Genomic DNA, 12,391 nt, shown 5'->3' on the forward strand with positions numbered 1-12,391 from the left:
AGCTCTATAGAGAAACCTGTGGGGGGCTCCATAGAGAAACCTGTAGGGGGGAACTCTATAGAGAAATCTGTGGGGGGCTCTATAGAGAAACCTGTGGGGGGCTCTATAGAAAAACCTGCGAGCAAAAAGAAAACAGCAAAGAAATGACTAAAACTGCATACTGCCCCTTTAATGTGCAGTAACAACTCTGAAATTAGTAAGGATGTCTAAACAGCTGCTAGTGTCCACTGACCCTTCACCACTAGTTCATTAACCACAGCCATTAGGGACCATGTCATCCCAATCATCAGCAGGCTGTAGCTGGCCCAAAAGCCTGCGGCAATCAATAGATAACTATTCTGAAGATATGAGTCACAGGGAAAGCGTTTAGAAAGAGCTGATGTGCGGTTATCTGCCTCTCAGTTGTAGGTTTTGCTGCCGTGTAACACTGAAGCGCTCCTCAAAAACATCTACCGCAAAGAGACGCTTCCTACCAGCGGCTGTTGGTGGTTTGATCCATGTTGAAGTGTCCTTGGGCAAGACACTGAACCTCCAAATGCACCCGATGATGTGAGTCAGAGTGTAAATGTGTGTGTGTGTTTATCTGATGAGCAGGTGGCACCTTGCACAGCAGCCTCAGCCACAGTGTGTGTGAATGGTTCCTGTTCTAAGTAAAAAGCGCTTTGAGTAGTAGTTAAGACTGGAAAAGCTTTATATAAATACATTTACCGCACGCTGAACTACTGTAAAGAAACATGTAAGATATGAACACAGTGGAACGAGTCTGCTCCAATGAGCAGTAGAATATGTTCACCTTTGCACAGTTATCCATGCTCATCAGGATGGAAAAATAATCACTTCAGGATTCATGTCAATTACCCAACTCCAACGTCAATTATCCAACTTGACTGCACATATGTGGAGTCCCTTCTTGGCCCCTCTGTGTCGGGATAAAGGGGGTTTCACACCTTGTTTGAAGCTCGATTGCTGCTGTGACTCTTGACATTAACGCTTAACCCGAGAGCATGTAAGTGTGGAAGGCAGACAGCATGTTTTAGCATTTAGAAAAGGGTACCTCATGCCCGGGGTGGAGCAGTGGGTAGAGCAGGCACACATATACTTCGAGGCTTATGTCTCGATGCAGAGGTCCAGGGTTTGAGTCTGACCTGCAATGATTTCTTGCATGTCCTACTCTTTCTCACCTAACTGTCCTGTCCATTACAGGTGGAAAAGCCCAGAAATAAAGAAAAGGGTACCTCAATAGTTCAATCTTATGTGTGCCTAAGGGGAGCAATTGGCATTTCGATTCCTCAAACACGACATTTAGATCTACAATATGTGTCTCTTCCATCAATACCTGAACTGACCAAATGTGAACTATTCACATTCTCCACTTTTTCCCACACAACTATCACATCCTCATTTCTTCATCAGCCCTGTGGTGAATTTCCACAGGGAACTTGCCGTTGCTGAGGCACATTTGAAGTCTGGTCACACACGTTCAGAGATGGGAAAAAAAAAAACATGAATGATTTGCATCAAAGATAACGCCACCGCAGGAAAGTGAGGACGGATGAAGTCTGTGTATTTCGAAATATGGAGAGGTTTAAATTGCATGCTCATGGCCTCTATGAAAAATTTAGTAGCTTGGATATATTGTTTGTTTTTGTAACTTAATAACTTGTTGTAGAGTCATTGACAGGATATGGATTTTTTTCATTCAAGGGAAGTCGTTGCATGTCTGAAAAGCATGTGCATACTGGAATAGGATTTTTTTTAGGTGTCCAATAATTTCTGTATGAATACTATTTTACATATCCACATCCAAAGAGCCAAAATAATAGATCCCATGCCCCCAAAAGCACCTACAGTACTTGTGTTATCTTGTAGCAGATTGCGTTTTCTGACAGCTGCGTGAGACATGAGACAAAGCCAGACGATGTACAGAAATTAAACTAATCAGATTTGTTAAAGTATTGTACTAGACGGCTGTGATTACACACTTACACACACGGCCCGCAACAATAAGCATTATCTCTCCTTCAGATCCACAAATAACAGACTTCAGCAGATCAAAACTACACAAGCTGTTATTTATTTGCTTTTTAGGGAGACTATTGTAACATCTGGCCAGGACCTGCAGATAATAAATAGCTTTTTAGCAAAATCTGGCATGTTTACAGATACGTTTAATATGTACTGTACCTGACACATGAAATAAAGATAAAGGTAAAGACAAAAATGTTTTGATCAGAAATGAATCTGGTGGAAAATAAACCCATCTAAAGTCAGTCTCACACTATGATGCTCTTATGGTTTATCTTTAAAAGGGAAAGTAATGTTTTCTGAATTTTTACGTGGTTTCTGTTTTTTTTTTGTTTTTTTCAATTCATAACAAATGTTCTAATCTCAACTGATATAGCAACTCTGCCTCATTATGTGACTATTACCATGCATCAGCAAACATCATAATTGAGGCTGGTTCTGGAAAACAAAGTGTCAACTGGAAGCCTACTGCGCATCACCAGGATGCCATTTTTAAAGCTTTTGAGTCAACAAATGAATTATTAAAAAAGTGGGCCTCATAAAAGAAAACAGAACGCATTGTATATAGATTATCTTACAGAAGGTAACCAAACAGTGACCTTACTTTGACTGTCGAATTTCCTGATGATGGTGTCCAGGAAGGTGTTCTGCGGAGCCACGTGGCCCCTCCGGACCGGCATCTTCGCTGCGGTGGCCCCTGGACTTTGAGAGACTTTGCAGGACTTTTAGTAATCTCACACCGAAGCTATGTTTCCAGTCCCCGCAGCCGAGCGCACGATGGTCACTGCGCTCAGTGCATGGAGACTCTACCCTGACAGGTTCAGTGGCAGTAATCCGGTGGCCAAAGTTTCCCCAAGTTGGTCAGAGGGACAGTCGACTCTCGCGGCTTTCCGGGAGAAAGTGAGGAGAGGAGAGTTGTGAAAAGGAGGCGCAGTGTACGCACGGCAGATCTGGGCCGTTTCCAGCCTCCAGTTTCCAGGTTAAGAGGAGCGAAGGTGTCTGTTTCTGTCCCCTGAGGGGAGGGCCGCCTGTCAGGTGCTATTTCCTCCTGGTTTCACACTCGGTGGAGCACGGCAGACCTCTCATCCTGCACTACAGCCAGCTCCTGTGAAGCAGACTGGGCGAGCTTCCCGACGAGCGTTGTTGGAGCCATAGTTGGGGCGCTGGGCTGCGCGTTTTTATTTATTTATTTCTCATTCCACCTTCTCTCGCTCTATCTGTGTTTAACTGGAGGGAGAAGGAACACAATGATGATTAACAGGAAGCAGCAGAGCGCAGATCCGCAGCTTGAATCGTCCTTGATGCGTGTTTTTGGAGGTGTTCTCTGTATCTCTCCTCCTCCTCGCTGTGCGCTCGGCGGATGACTTCAGCTCCACCGGCGTCTAGCTGCGCCTCTTTTAACCCTTTGCTCATCGGGAACTGCTCACACTTGTGATGGATAGAGAAGTAGGCTAAATGCACTTCCAGTTACCCAAATACTCCTCATCGCCAAAAAAAAACCTTTGTATTACACCCGATGTTCCCTATGTGGGGCCATGGGTGCTCTTGTGTGCAACGGGCCCCAGTATCGAAAACAAATGTTATTGTACATTATTCATGTGTTAAAATTGGGTAGAAGTGACACATAGGGTAAGCCCAACTACTAAAGCATTTATGATGCAGTTGGTATCAGATAAAAGAGGAACGTGCTCTGCGTGCTGCACCCATGGAGTCCATGGTTACACCGCAGCTTTATCGCGCACCTGCTATGAACGGCTGCTGGTAACAGGTGCTCGGCTCAAGGCTGCTCTACTGTCTTCCTGTATGGGTGGGACTCATTGTAGTGTGAGACATTATATCAACACATGTCTGCTTCCATTGTATGTAGGCTACACTGTTTCCCCGCTAAGGAACACGTAGGCTGAGTTTTTACAGGTGAAGACGTGTGGCTGCTCCTGAATCAGTGACTTCCATGTAAATATGCCGAGGAACTACATTTATGATGCTGCTGCTTTGTGTTTCAGGGTTGGATGGGGATTCCCCACTCAAGCTGCTCAGCAACGTGACGTCACATCGCCGGGGTTTCCCCCCCCCCCCCTGCCGTCATGCATGGGATGATGCCTTTAGGTACTGTCGGATATTGTGGGTTGGACTGGAGCAAACACGAATTATTGAACAGTTCTATTTAGTGCGTTTTGTATGGTGTTATGTGGTTATCAGTATGTCTAACTGGTTTTAAAACATTGAATCAAAGGACTGTAATGTGTATTCTTTGTGTGAGGAATGTACTGCAGTTAAGCTGAGGGTTTGGCCATGTGGTTTCTGAGACTATTTAAAACATAGTCAACCAAATTACAGGGAAATTACACTTGATTGTACAATTATCTGACTAATAAATCCACATCATATATGTACTGTATACACACACACATAGGCTACACATCTTAGAACATACCAAAATGTCTTCAAATGTATGCAAATCCATCCATTAAAAATAACTTAGCCGATGATTGACTTACAATGAGGTCCCACTGGGAATGCTGAGATTATACTAATTCTCTACACACATGGCTTCCCATTGGGATGCCTTTTGAATTTTGTTTGACTTGTGGAAAGATTTGAGTGGGTCTTTTGTTACAGAATGACTTCAGGGAGCACAGACCATGGAAATATTGTCACCATTTAATAATTCAAATAATGTAGTTCATTTAGTGATTTCCAGTCTCTCCATGGCTTCTCCCCATTTTGAAAGTGTTTTACAGTGCCCCTCCCGTATATATATATATAAATAATATAAATCCAAAAGTTGCTGTGATGAAAAGATGTGTGCTACAGGGTGAATTTTCTTTTTTGGATTACACTTGAAGGCAGCAGCAGACAGCTGTCCCTTTGCATGTGCAAGAACATCATGCTATTGCAGTCTTCCCTTTATATCCATCAGAACTTTTGTGTTTCTGTATCCATCTCGAGGATGTAATAAGCCTTGACTGAGTCACAGATGAAGGCCTTAAGCAACACTGCTGCTCGCTGGATGCATTTATCAAATTGACCTGCACAGCAGCATAAATGCATTCATTTTCCCAGCGATCGGTGCTTTAATGATTGGTTAGAGATGATGAATTGCAGCCTTACAGTGGTACAAGGCCTGAGAAGCCATCTATTAAAATATGACATTTTGGTATGAATTAAAAAATGCATCAGTTCCTGCTCTTATTACCTCCAGCAGTATTTACTACAGCAACTGAAAGCCAGAGGAGGCTTGCTGGTCAGCCTTCCTCTCTCAACTCCCTTATTTAGTCAGGAAAGGAGAGAGGGAGAAGGGGAGGAGACAAGGAGGTGAGGGGAAGGAGGAAAAGAAAAAAGGTTCTTGTCATAGATTAGACAGATCCCAGCCTGGCCAACTCTTTCACACTCACACACACACACACAAAGACAATTATAATAGTTTTAGTTTTTAGGGAGTTCTTATTGTGTTTTAGCCTACCTTGCACAATAGTTAAAACCTGTCTGAATAAAGGATGTGAAAAAGCTCCAGGCTTCCCTTTGACACAAACCAATAAAAGCTACATCTACTTATGATTTACAAAACAAACAGTTTAGCAGCAGATTAAACTTCATCAACAGAAGGACAGCAATCACTTTATGTGTTTTTGTTGGGTCTGTCAGTACACAAGGTAATCATGATGTACGAGGAATTATGAAACTGCATGATCTGTTCCACAGTAGCGGTCTACCGTTAGCCTCCACCGGAAAGCTAATGTTAGTGTAGCTAAGAGCTAATTTGGCTAACCACTAGCTAGCTGAGACAGCATGTAGAAGACCATCAGATATTAGATATATAGTTTATACAAAATAACAGTGTTACATAATTATAACAGCTGTTACGTCAATTGTGCTGATTTAAAATACAATCATCCAAAACTTGTCTCTTTACAGTAAAGTCTTAATTTAGCGATAACCTGCTTTTCTCACTGTTATTTTAGACTGAATCAAAGCTAGCGGTTAGCTGGGAAGCTAACGCCAGTGGAGGCCAACCATTCTCTTAATACATTCATGAGACTACCGGCTGACCTCGACAACTATCACAGACCGTGTCGTACAGATCGTTTACCGATGTATTAGCTAAGAGAGCAGTTAGCCTCCACTGGGAAGCTGATGCTAGTTTAGCTAACAGCTATTTTTGCCACTAGCTTGATTCAGTGTAAAATTATGTTACTCAAACTAAACACTGGGAAAAGCAGGCTATAGCTAAATTAAGACTTTACAGTAAAAGGCCAGTGTCGTACATTCTATTCTGTAAAAACTCGTAACAAAGGCTTTCTCATTTGTTTTAATTGCTATTATAAATTTGTGTCATGTTTTACACCGTCTTCGTTCCTAAAGATGTGTATGTGAGAACCAACCTTGAATCAGTCCTCCCTTCCTCTGGAGCCTCCAATTTATCTTATCTACACTCACACCATCGAGTGAAGAAAATCTTTATATTTTGTCCCATTAAACCTTTAGAACATAGTGAACTGAACCCTGCTTTGTGTCATTTTGTTCTCAGAGCGCTCATAACTGCTTTCAGAATCAACTCACAGAGGTTGAATCAGTTGATAGAATACATAGTGATCCAGATATTTTCTTTTGGAAGGCTATTATGTTTTATGACTTTGGAAATATTTATTATGAATAATCCCTTAGTACAGCGGTACAGTGTTTTAATTTTACTTATACCCTTTAGATCTTAAACAAAGTGTATACACTTACAGATACGTGTTTATTACAAGCAACGCTGCTTATTGCTCTGAACTGGGGGAAAAAGTGATAAGCCAAACATAGTTGGTGTAGTGTATGATATTACAATATCATAAACTTTGTGAAGCAAAGGCAAAGTTGAGTTTTGATGCGGAAATCTGGAAGCATTAAATCTTCACAAGTGCTGCTAATAACTGGTTTGTTTTTCTATTTTGAATAAATTGGGTGTATGTAAAGCAGGAATGAGGGGCATCAGGGGGACTGGGAGTTTTGCAACTGTGAGTAGGCTTGTAGTAGATTTTTTTTGTTAGGACAATGCACATTAATCAAGATTTCTGTAAATGCGCCAGTGTTAGCAAGCTGGCAAATTTTCAACTGTAGTCCTAGTTACCTAGCATGTCTTTACGGTTGAAAGAAACTGGAGTACCCTGAGGAAACCCATGCAAACTCCACACAGACAGGCCCAGAACGACCTGGATTCTAACCAAGAACCTTCTCGATGTGAGGCAGAAGTGCTAACCACTTAGCCACCATGCTGTTCAAAGATATACGCGATGAAAATAAAATATATTTTTTAAACAATTGATTAAAAAAAAAGATTCACAAAAAGAATGACAGTATTCTCCATGTGTAGAAACTGTTCACTAACAAGTCTATTGGCCCTAAACTTGGAACATAAACAAAAATATTTCATCTAACAGAGACAGTAAAATCCAACTTTAAGTAATCTGCTGGCACATATAGTTATTTTCATTTTCTTTAAACAAACAAACAACATATTTCAATGGATAATAGTTGGATTGTATTATAGGTCCTTTAATATTACTGTACAGTAGGAAAAAAGATGTACAGGTGAATAAACATTCACATTTCAGAACAGAAAGTCTATGATCAGCAGTAGCATAAAGTCACATGAGGACTAAGGACTATAGAACAATGTGGACATCAACAGTATTACAACAAACAATCCAACAATATTTTTCTCTTATATATCTTATACAGTACATATATTCTAAACCATCACCCTGCTGGCTTTCAGTGTAGCGCTCCCACTCGGCATGGCGTCCATAATCGCCCTGACACAGACAAACACACCCACAATCACCCACACACGCACACAGGCACACACGTAAATTTAAATGTAAATGTGCTGTATTTATATAGCGCTTTTCCAGTCTTAACAACTGCTCAAAGCGCTTTTACATCTACTGGAAACATTCACCATTCACACACATTCATACACTGTGGCTGGGGCTGCCGTACAAGGGGCCACCTGCTCATCAGATAAACATTCACACACATTCACACTCCGATGCGTAGCACCGGGGGCAACTCGGGGTTCAGTGTCTTGCCCAAGGACACTTCAACAATGACTGCAGGGGCGGGGATCAAACCACCAACCTTCCGATTGGCAGGCAACCGCTCTACCACTGAGCCACAGCCGCCCCCCTTTCATATTTTAACTGCATTTAAAAAAATGTATTATATTGAATACACTACAAATGTATAGCAAGTTATTTGAAATGTATTTATAACATAAAAAAATACTTAGCCCAAAATCTCAACAAGAGTCCAAAGACAGAGCATAAGATGAGAAAAGAGAAAACTTGTAGTGCCAGTCCATCCGCGCAAGTGTGTGTGAGAGTGGCCACACACTATCCAAGATTGATCACTGTAACGACCAAATCCGTCAGACGTGATATCTGCCGGAGTGTAGTGCTGGGAAGGGAATATGAGCTGGGTGGGGGGGATGTTCTGTATAGTATTTGGCTAGATCCAATTAACTGACGCAATCACCCATGTTGATGAATGGATTAGTACATAATTGCTTCAGAGGTGGGATCTGTGATTGAATTATACATGCTGGGCAAAGGCAAACATATGTTTCACTAAGATTAGCGGTGTGTGTCCGCCTAGCATTAATGGAAAGTGACTGAGAAATGGTATTGAGTGAGGAAGAGACAGACATGATGGTTGAGTGCTCCAGTCACTTACTGAGCTGCCTTCTATAGGGTAAAACCTTTAGTAATGGTACAGCAGGTATTTTTCAGGGGTGCTTTCCAAAGACTGACCAGCACAATGCCCGTTTGATTTGGGTGGGCATGGTATCATGTACTATTTTGGTTTGGTACACAAACCAGCACATGCTTATCAGAATCAGAATCAGTTTTATTGGACAAGTATACTTACATACACAAGGAATTTGACTTTGCTAGGTGTTAAATCTCTATACCTTCAACAAATAGACATGTAGCGGTAAACATTCAGTAGACAAATAGTAATATAGACAGATACTGTACAATAGAGACAGAAATGTACATATGTCACATGTCAACATACAACATGTCAACATACAAATATACAATAAGACATAATATTAAGACAAGTACATATGAAGTTGGATATACACTGTGAAAAGTAATAGTGGAAAGTACTGTGCAAGATGCATATTGGAATGATAAATATGTAATGTGTAGAGAAGTGGGTGAGTGGCCAAAGTGGGGACACCCACTTATCCACAGTTCAGTAGAGTGATGGTAGTGGGAAAGAAGCTGCTCTTATGTCTGGTTGTTTTTGTGCGCAGGGATCTGTACCGCCTGCCAATGTCCGCGTATGTCTGTTGACCTAAATGATGGCTAGTGCGCAAGTAAGTGCAAGTAAACAAAATACCACATGTACCTAAAGGCTGGTAAAACAAGCAGGGCTGTTAGCACATGCTGTATCTAACACAGCATTTTAACACTGAATCCAAATGGGGACAGTCAAGTACTCTTAGTCAACTCTTTAAAATTGCCAATAGAAGAAATGCAAATTTCATATTTTGCATACAAGCTAACAGACACTCTATTATATAACGGCACAACTTGACCGTATCCAGAAGTGTTACTACAGCATCTGCAACACTACCTGCAGTGGTTTGATGTTCAGCTTATGTATATGTACACATATATATGTGTATGTATGTGTATGTATACATATATATATAAATATAAGGGGGTACTTCTGCAGTTGCTAGGTGGGGGGGGGAGATTGTGTCATGCTCAGCTCCCAATCCTAGGCCATGTTTGTATCTTTCCATTTGTGTGCATCCATGTCCCAGAAATTCTTGTCACTAACCTAGTACCTAGTTCTGGGGATTCATTCTCCGGAGTCCTTGTGTTCTTTGTCCCCTAGCATGTTTCCTTGGATTAGGGAGACTCCAAAATGGCGTCCTGCTAAACCCTTCTGTGTCCTGCTATGACATGAACTACTACGACTACCATTTTTTCACTATTTCATTTTCTTTCTTTTGATTGTTGGTGCCACTGTGCATCCCACTCCCAACCGGCCCCGTCAGACACCGCCTACCAAGAGACCGAGGTTTCTTCCAAAAAGGGAGTTTTTCCTTGCCACTGCACATGGCCGCAGTGTCGCACCATGCTTACTCTTGGGAGACTTACTAGAGTTGTTTGGACTTTAAAAATTACAGTGTGTGGTCTAGTGCTACTCTATCTGTGAAGTGTCCCGAGATAACTGTTGCTGGGATCAGATACTATAAATAAAATTGAACTGAAATTGAATTGAATGTTTTTAGATTCTTTCACATCCACATACTTTGCCTACTTCCTGTTTTATTTTGAAATTCACTGTGTGTTTGTGTTGCAACTCAATTTCTTTTTGGTCTTTGTCTGGAATTTCCGCCTGTTTCCCAGCCCTAATGTCTTTGTGAGGGACCAAGCTGGCGGGCACAAGAAGTTGTTAGGTAGATTTTTAGAAAAATGCTAGTTTTTAATGTACAAAACAAAAGAAACAACAACTCACTAACAGAAAATCCTGGGCCTATAAAAGCAGTCAACAAACCAGGCCTTAACCAGGTAACATAACCAAATAGACCTACACAAACTAAACAGACCTAACAAGGCTGCAACATGTGGGAAACTTATTAAGAGGCTGATCAGGCCATCCTGACACAAAGAGAGGATACAAACACATTAAATAGCCAAACCACAATTACTACAACCTATGTTGTAAACCAATGCTACCTAATATGAACCAGGGATAAATCAAACAAATAATCATAACTAACTATAAGTATAACTAGCAAAGAAAAGAACACAACTCAAAAATTAAACACTCTGCCACCCCTATGATAGCCTTTTTACCCAGTGTGCTCCCAAGTGTTTTCTAACCCTCTGCCTTTTAACATTTTTTTTTTTAACTCGAGTCTGTTAGCATTTTTTGGATACCGTTGCTGGATTTACAGGTACTGCCTGCTAGTGTATTTTGCAGACTGTTTGTTTTGTACCACTGCGTACAATACTTTGTTTGAATGTTACTGCGCGTTCTGCATCCTGAGTTCCCTGTTTCCGCCCTTCTGACAGATTGTGGAGTAGGTCAACTAATTTGAAAAAACAGTTTGTGTTTAGAAGGAACCTAGACACACAAATAGAATTACAGATTGTTGTGATTCAGCTCTTCTTCTTTGTCCCAAGAACCAATAAACTCCCAATTAGAACAGGCTGATAGCACCAGACACCCCTTACATCAAACTTAATCATTTGCAACACTTAAACACCTGGTCTGCCGTGATTGGAAGTAGATTTAAAAACTACTTAGCAAGGGACGAAAGCCGTCAAATTAACTAAAGGTAACGAATTAATGGTTGAAGTGTTCTGGAACTGCAAATGGTGGTAGTGCAAATGCAACCAGGCTTAAACCCTGAGAAAAATTCCAGGGCTATTGTAGAATGATCCTCTTTAACATAATCAATACTGTTCCAATTTAAATCCCTTTACCTGAACACATATGGAACATGACAGGTGGTGTTGATGAAGGGGGACTACGTCTAGACTGTCAAACAGTAGGGGACCACTGAGCTAGTGTAACGTCCTACAGCTACCTGCTGACTCACGTGCCACCTATACTCCGTTTCAGTGGGCGTCCACTCCCAGGGTTTTGTTTGTTTATACTTTAAGTGGATAACTGAAGTAAATTGTTGATTTGACAGTCATGTCTTTTTGAAGTTCTTTACAGCTAGTTTAGTTTGTAATTGGAGCTGTTTAAATGTTTAGAACCCTGAAAAGGTATAGGTAACACATTATAGGTCAACAGTTTAAGCCAGATGGTGTGCCTTTAATCTGAGATTTTGTCAGGTTGAATTACACAGTAATAACATGTTTACAGTGTTCCTCAGCATTAAATGAGCCACCGTGCCATGTTAGCCACTCATGATCTGTTATATGATCCCCATATCAGCATGGGAGTGCTGATAATGGAGCTGAATGTTTAGTCATGTTGCCATGTCGTTATCGTAAATTACATTCAAAGAACATGTCTAGAGCAGCAGCAGTTTTCTGTCCTGTGTCAATAAGCCCGCTCAAATGTGTTTTCTCTAATATTTCACCGTCAGTAAAATGAAAATATATGAGAAAAGTTGTAAAATATGTTCTGAACATGCCTAGCACTTCCCTGCCGTTCCTCTGTCTGCTGGGTGAATCGACTGTGTAAACGTGTGCAACGTAGCAACAGTTTTACATATATTTAAACCCTGGCTTCTCACTTTGACGTGAGAGATGAACATGCAAATCCATTCAGCCACATTCATTCTTCCCCACCTTGGCAGCTGGCGCATTCACAGCTGTGTATGACGGGCAGGACGATTGGCTCG

The 12,391-nt window shown here is 41.3% G+C and overlaps 1 protein-coding gene across 1 annotated transcript in view; it reads right to left on the minus strand.

The window, feature by feature from the left end:
- Positions 1-3,446, minus strand: part of kcnh2b (potassium voltage-gated channel, subfamily H (eag-related), member 2b) — a 299,990-nt gene extending 296,544 nt beyond the window's left edge. Inside the window, exon 1 of the mRNA XM_034862772.1 lies at positions 2,630-3,446. Within this exon, the coding sequence (XP_034718663.1) occupies positions 2,630-2,705 (76 nt within the window). The 5' untranslated portion in view covers positions 2,706-3,446. The remainder of the gene's footprint in view (positions 1-2,629) is intronic.
- Between the last annotated feature and the right edge of the window lie 8,945 nt (positions 3,447-12,391).

Source organism: Etheostoma cragini, chromosome 22 (genome assembly GCF_013103735.1).
Source record: "Etheostoma cragini isolate CJK2018 chromosome 22, CSU_Ecrag_1.0, whole genome shotgun sequence".
Classification (NCBI taxonomy): domain Eukaryota; kingdom Metazoa; phylum Chordata; class Actinopteri; order Perciformes; family Percidae; genus Etheostoma; species Etheostoma cragini.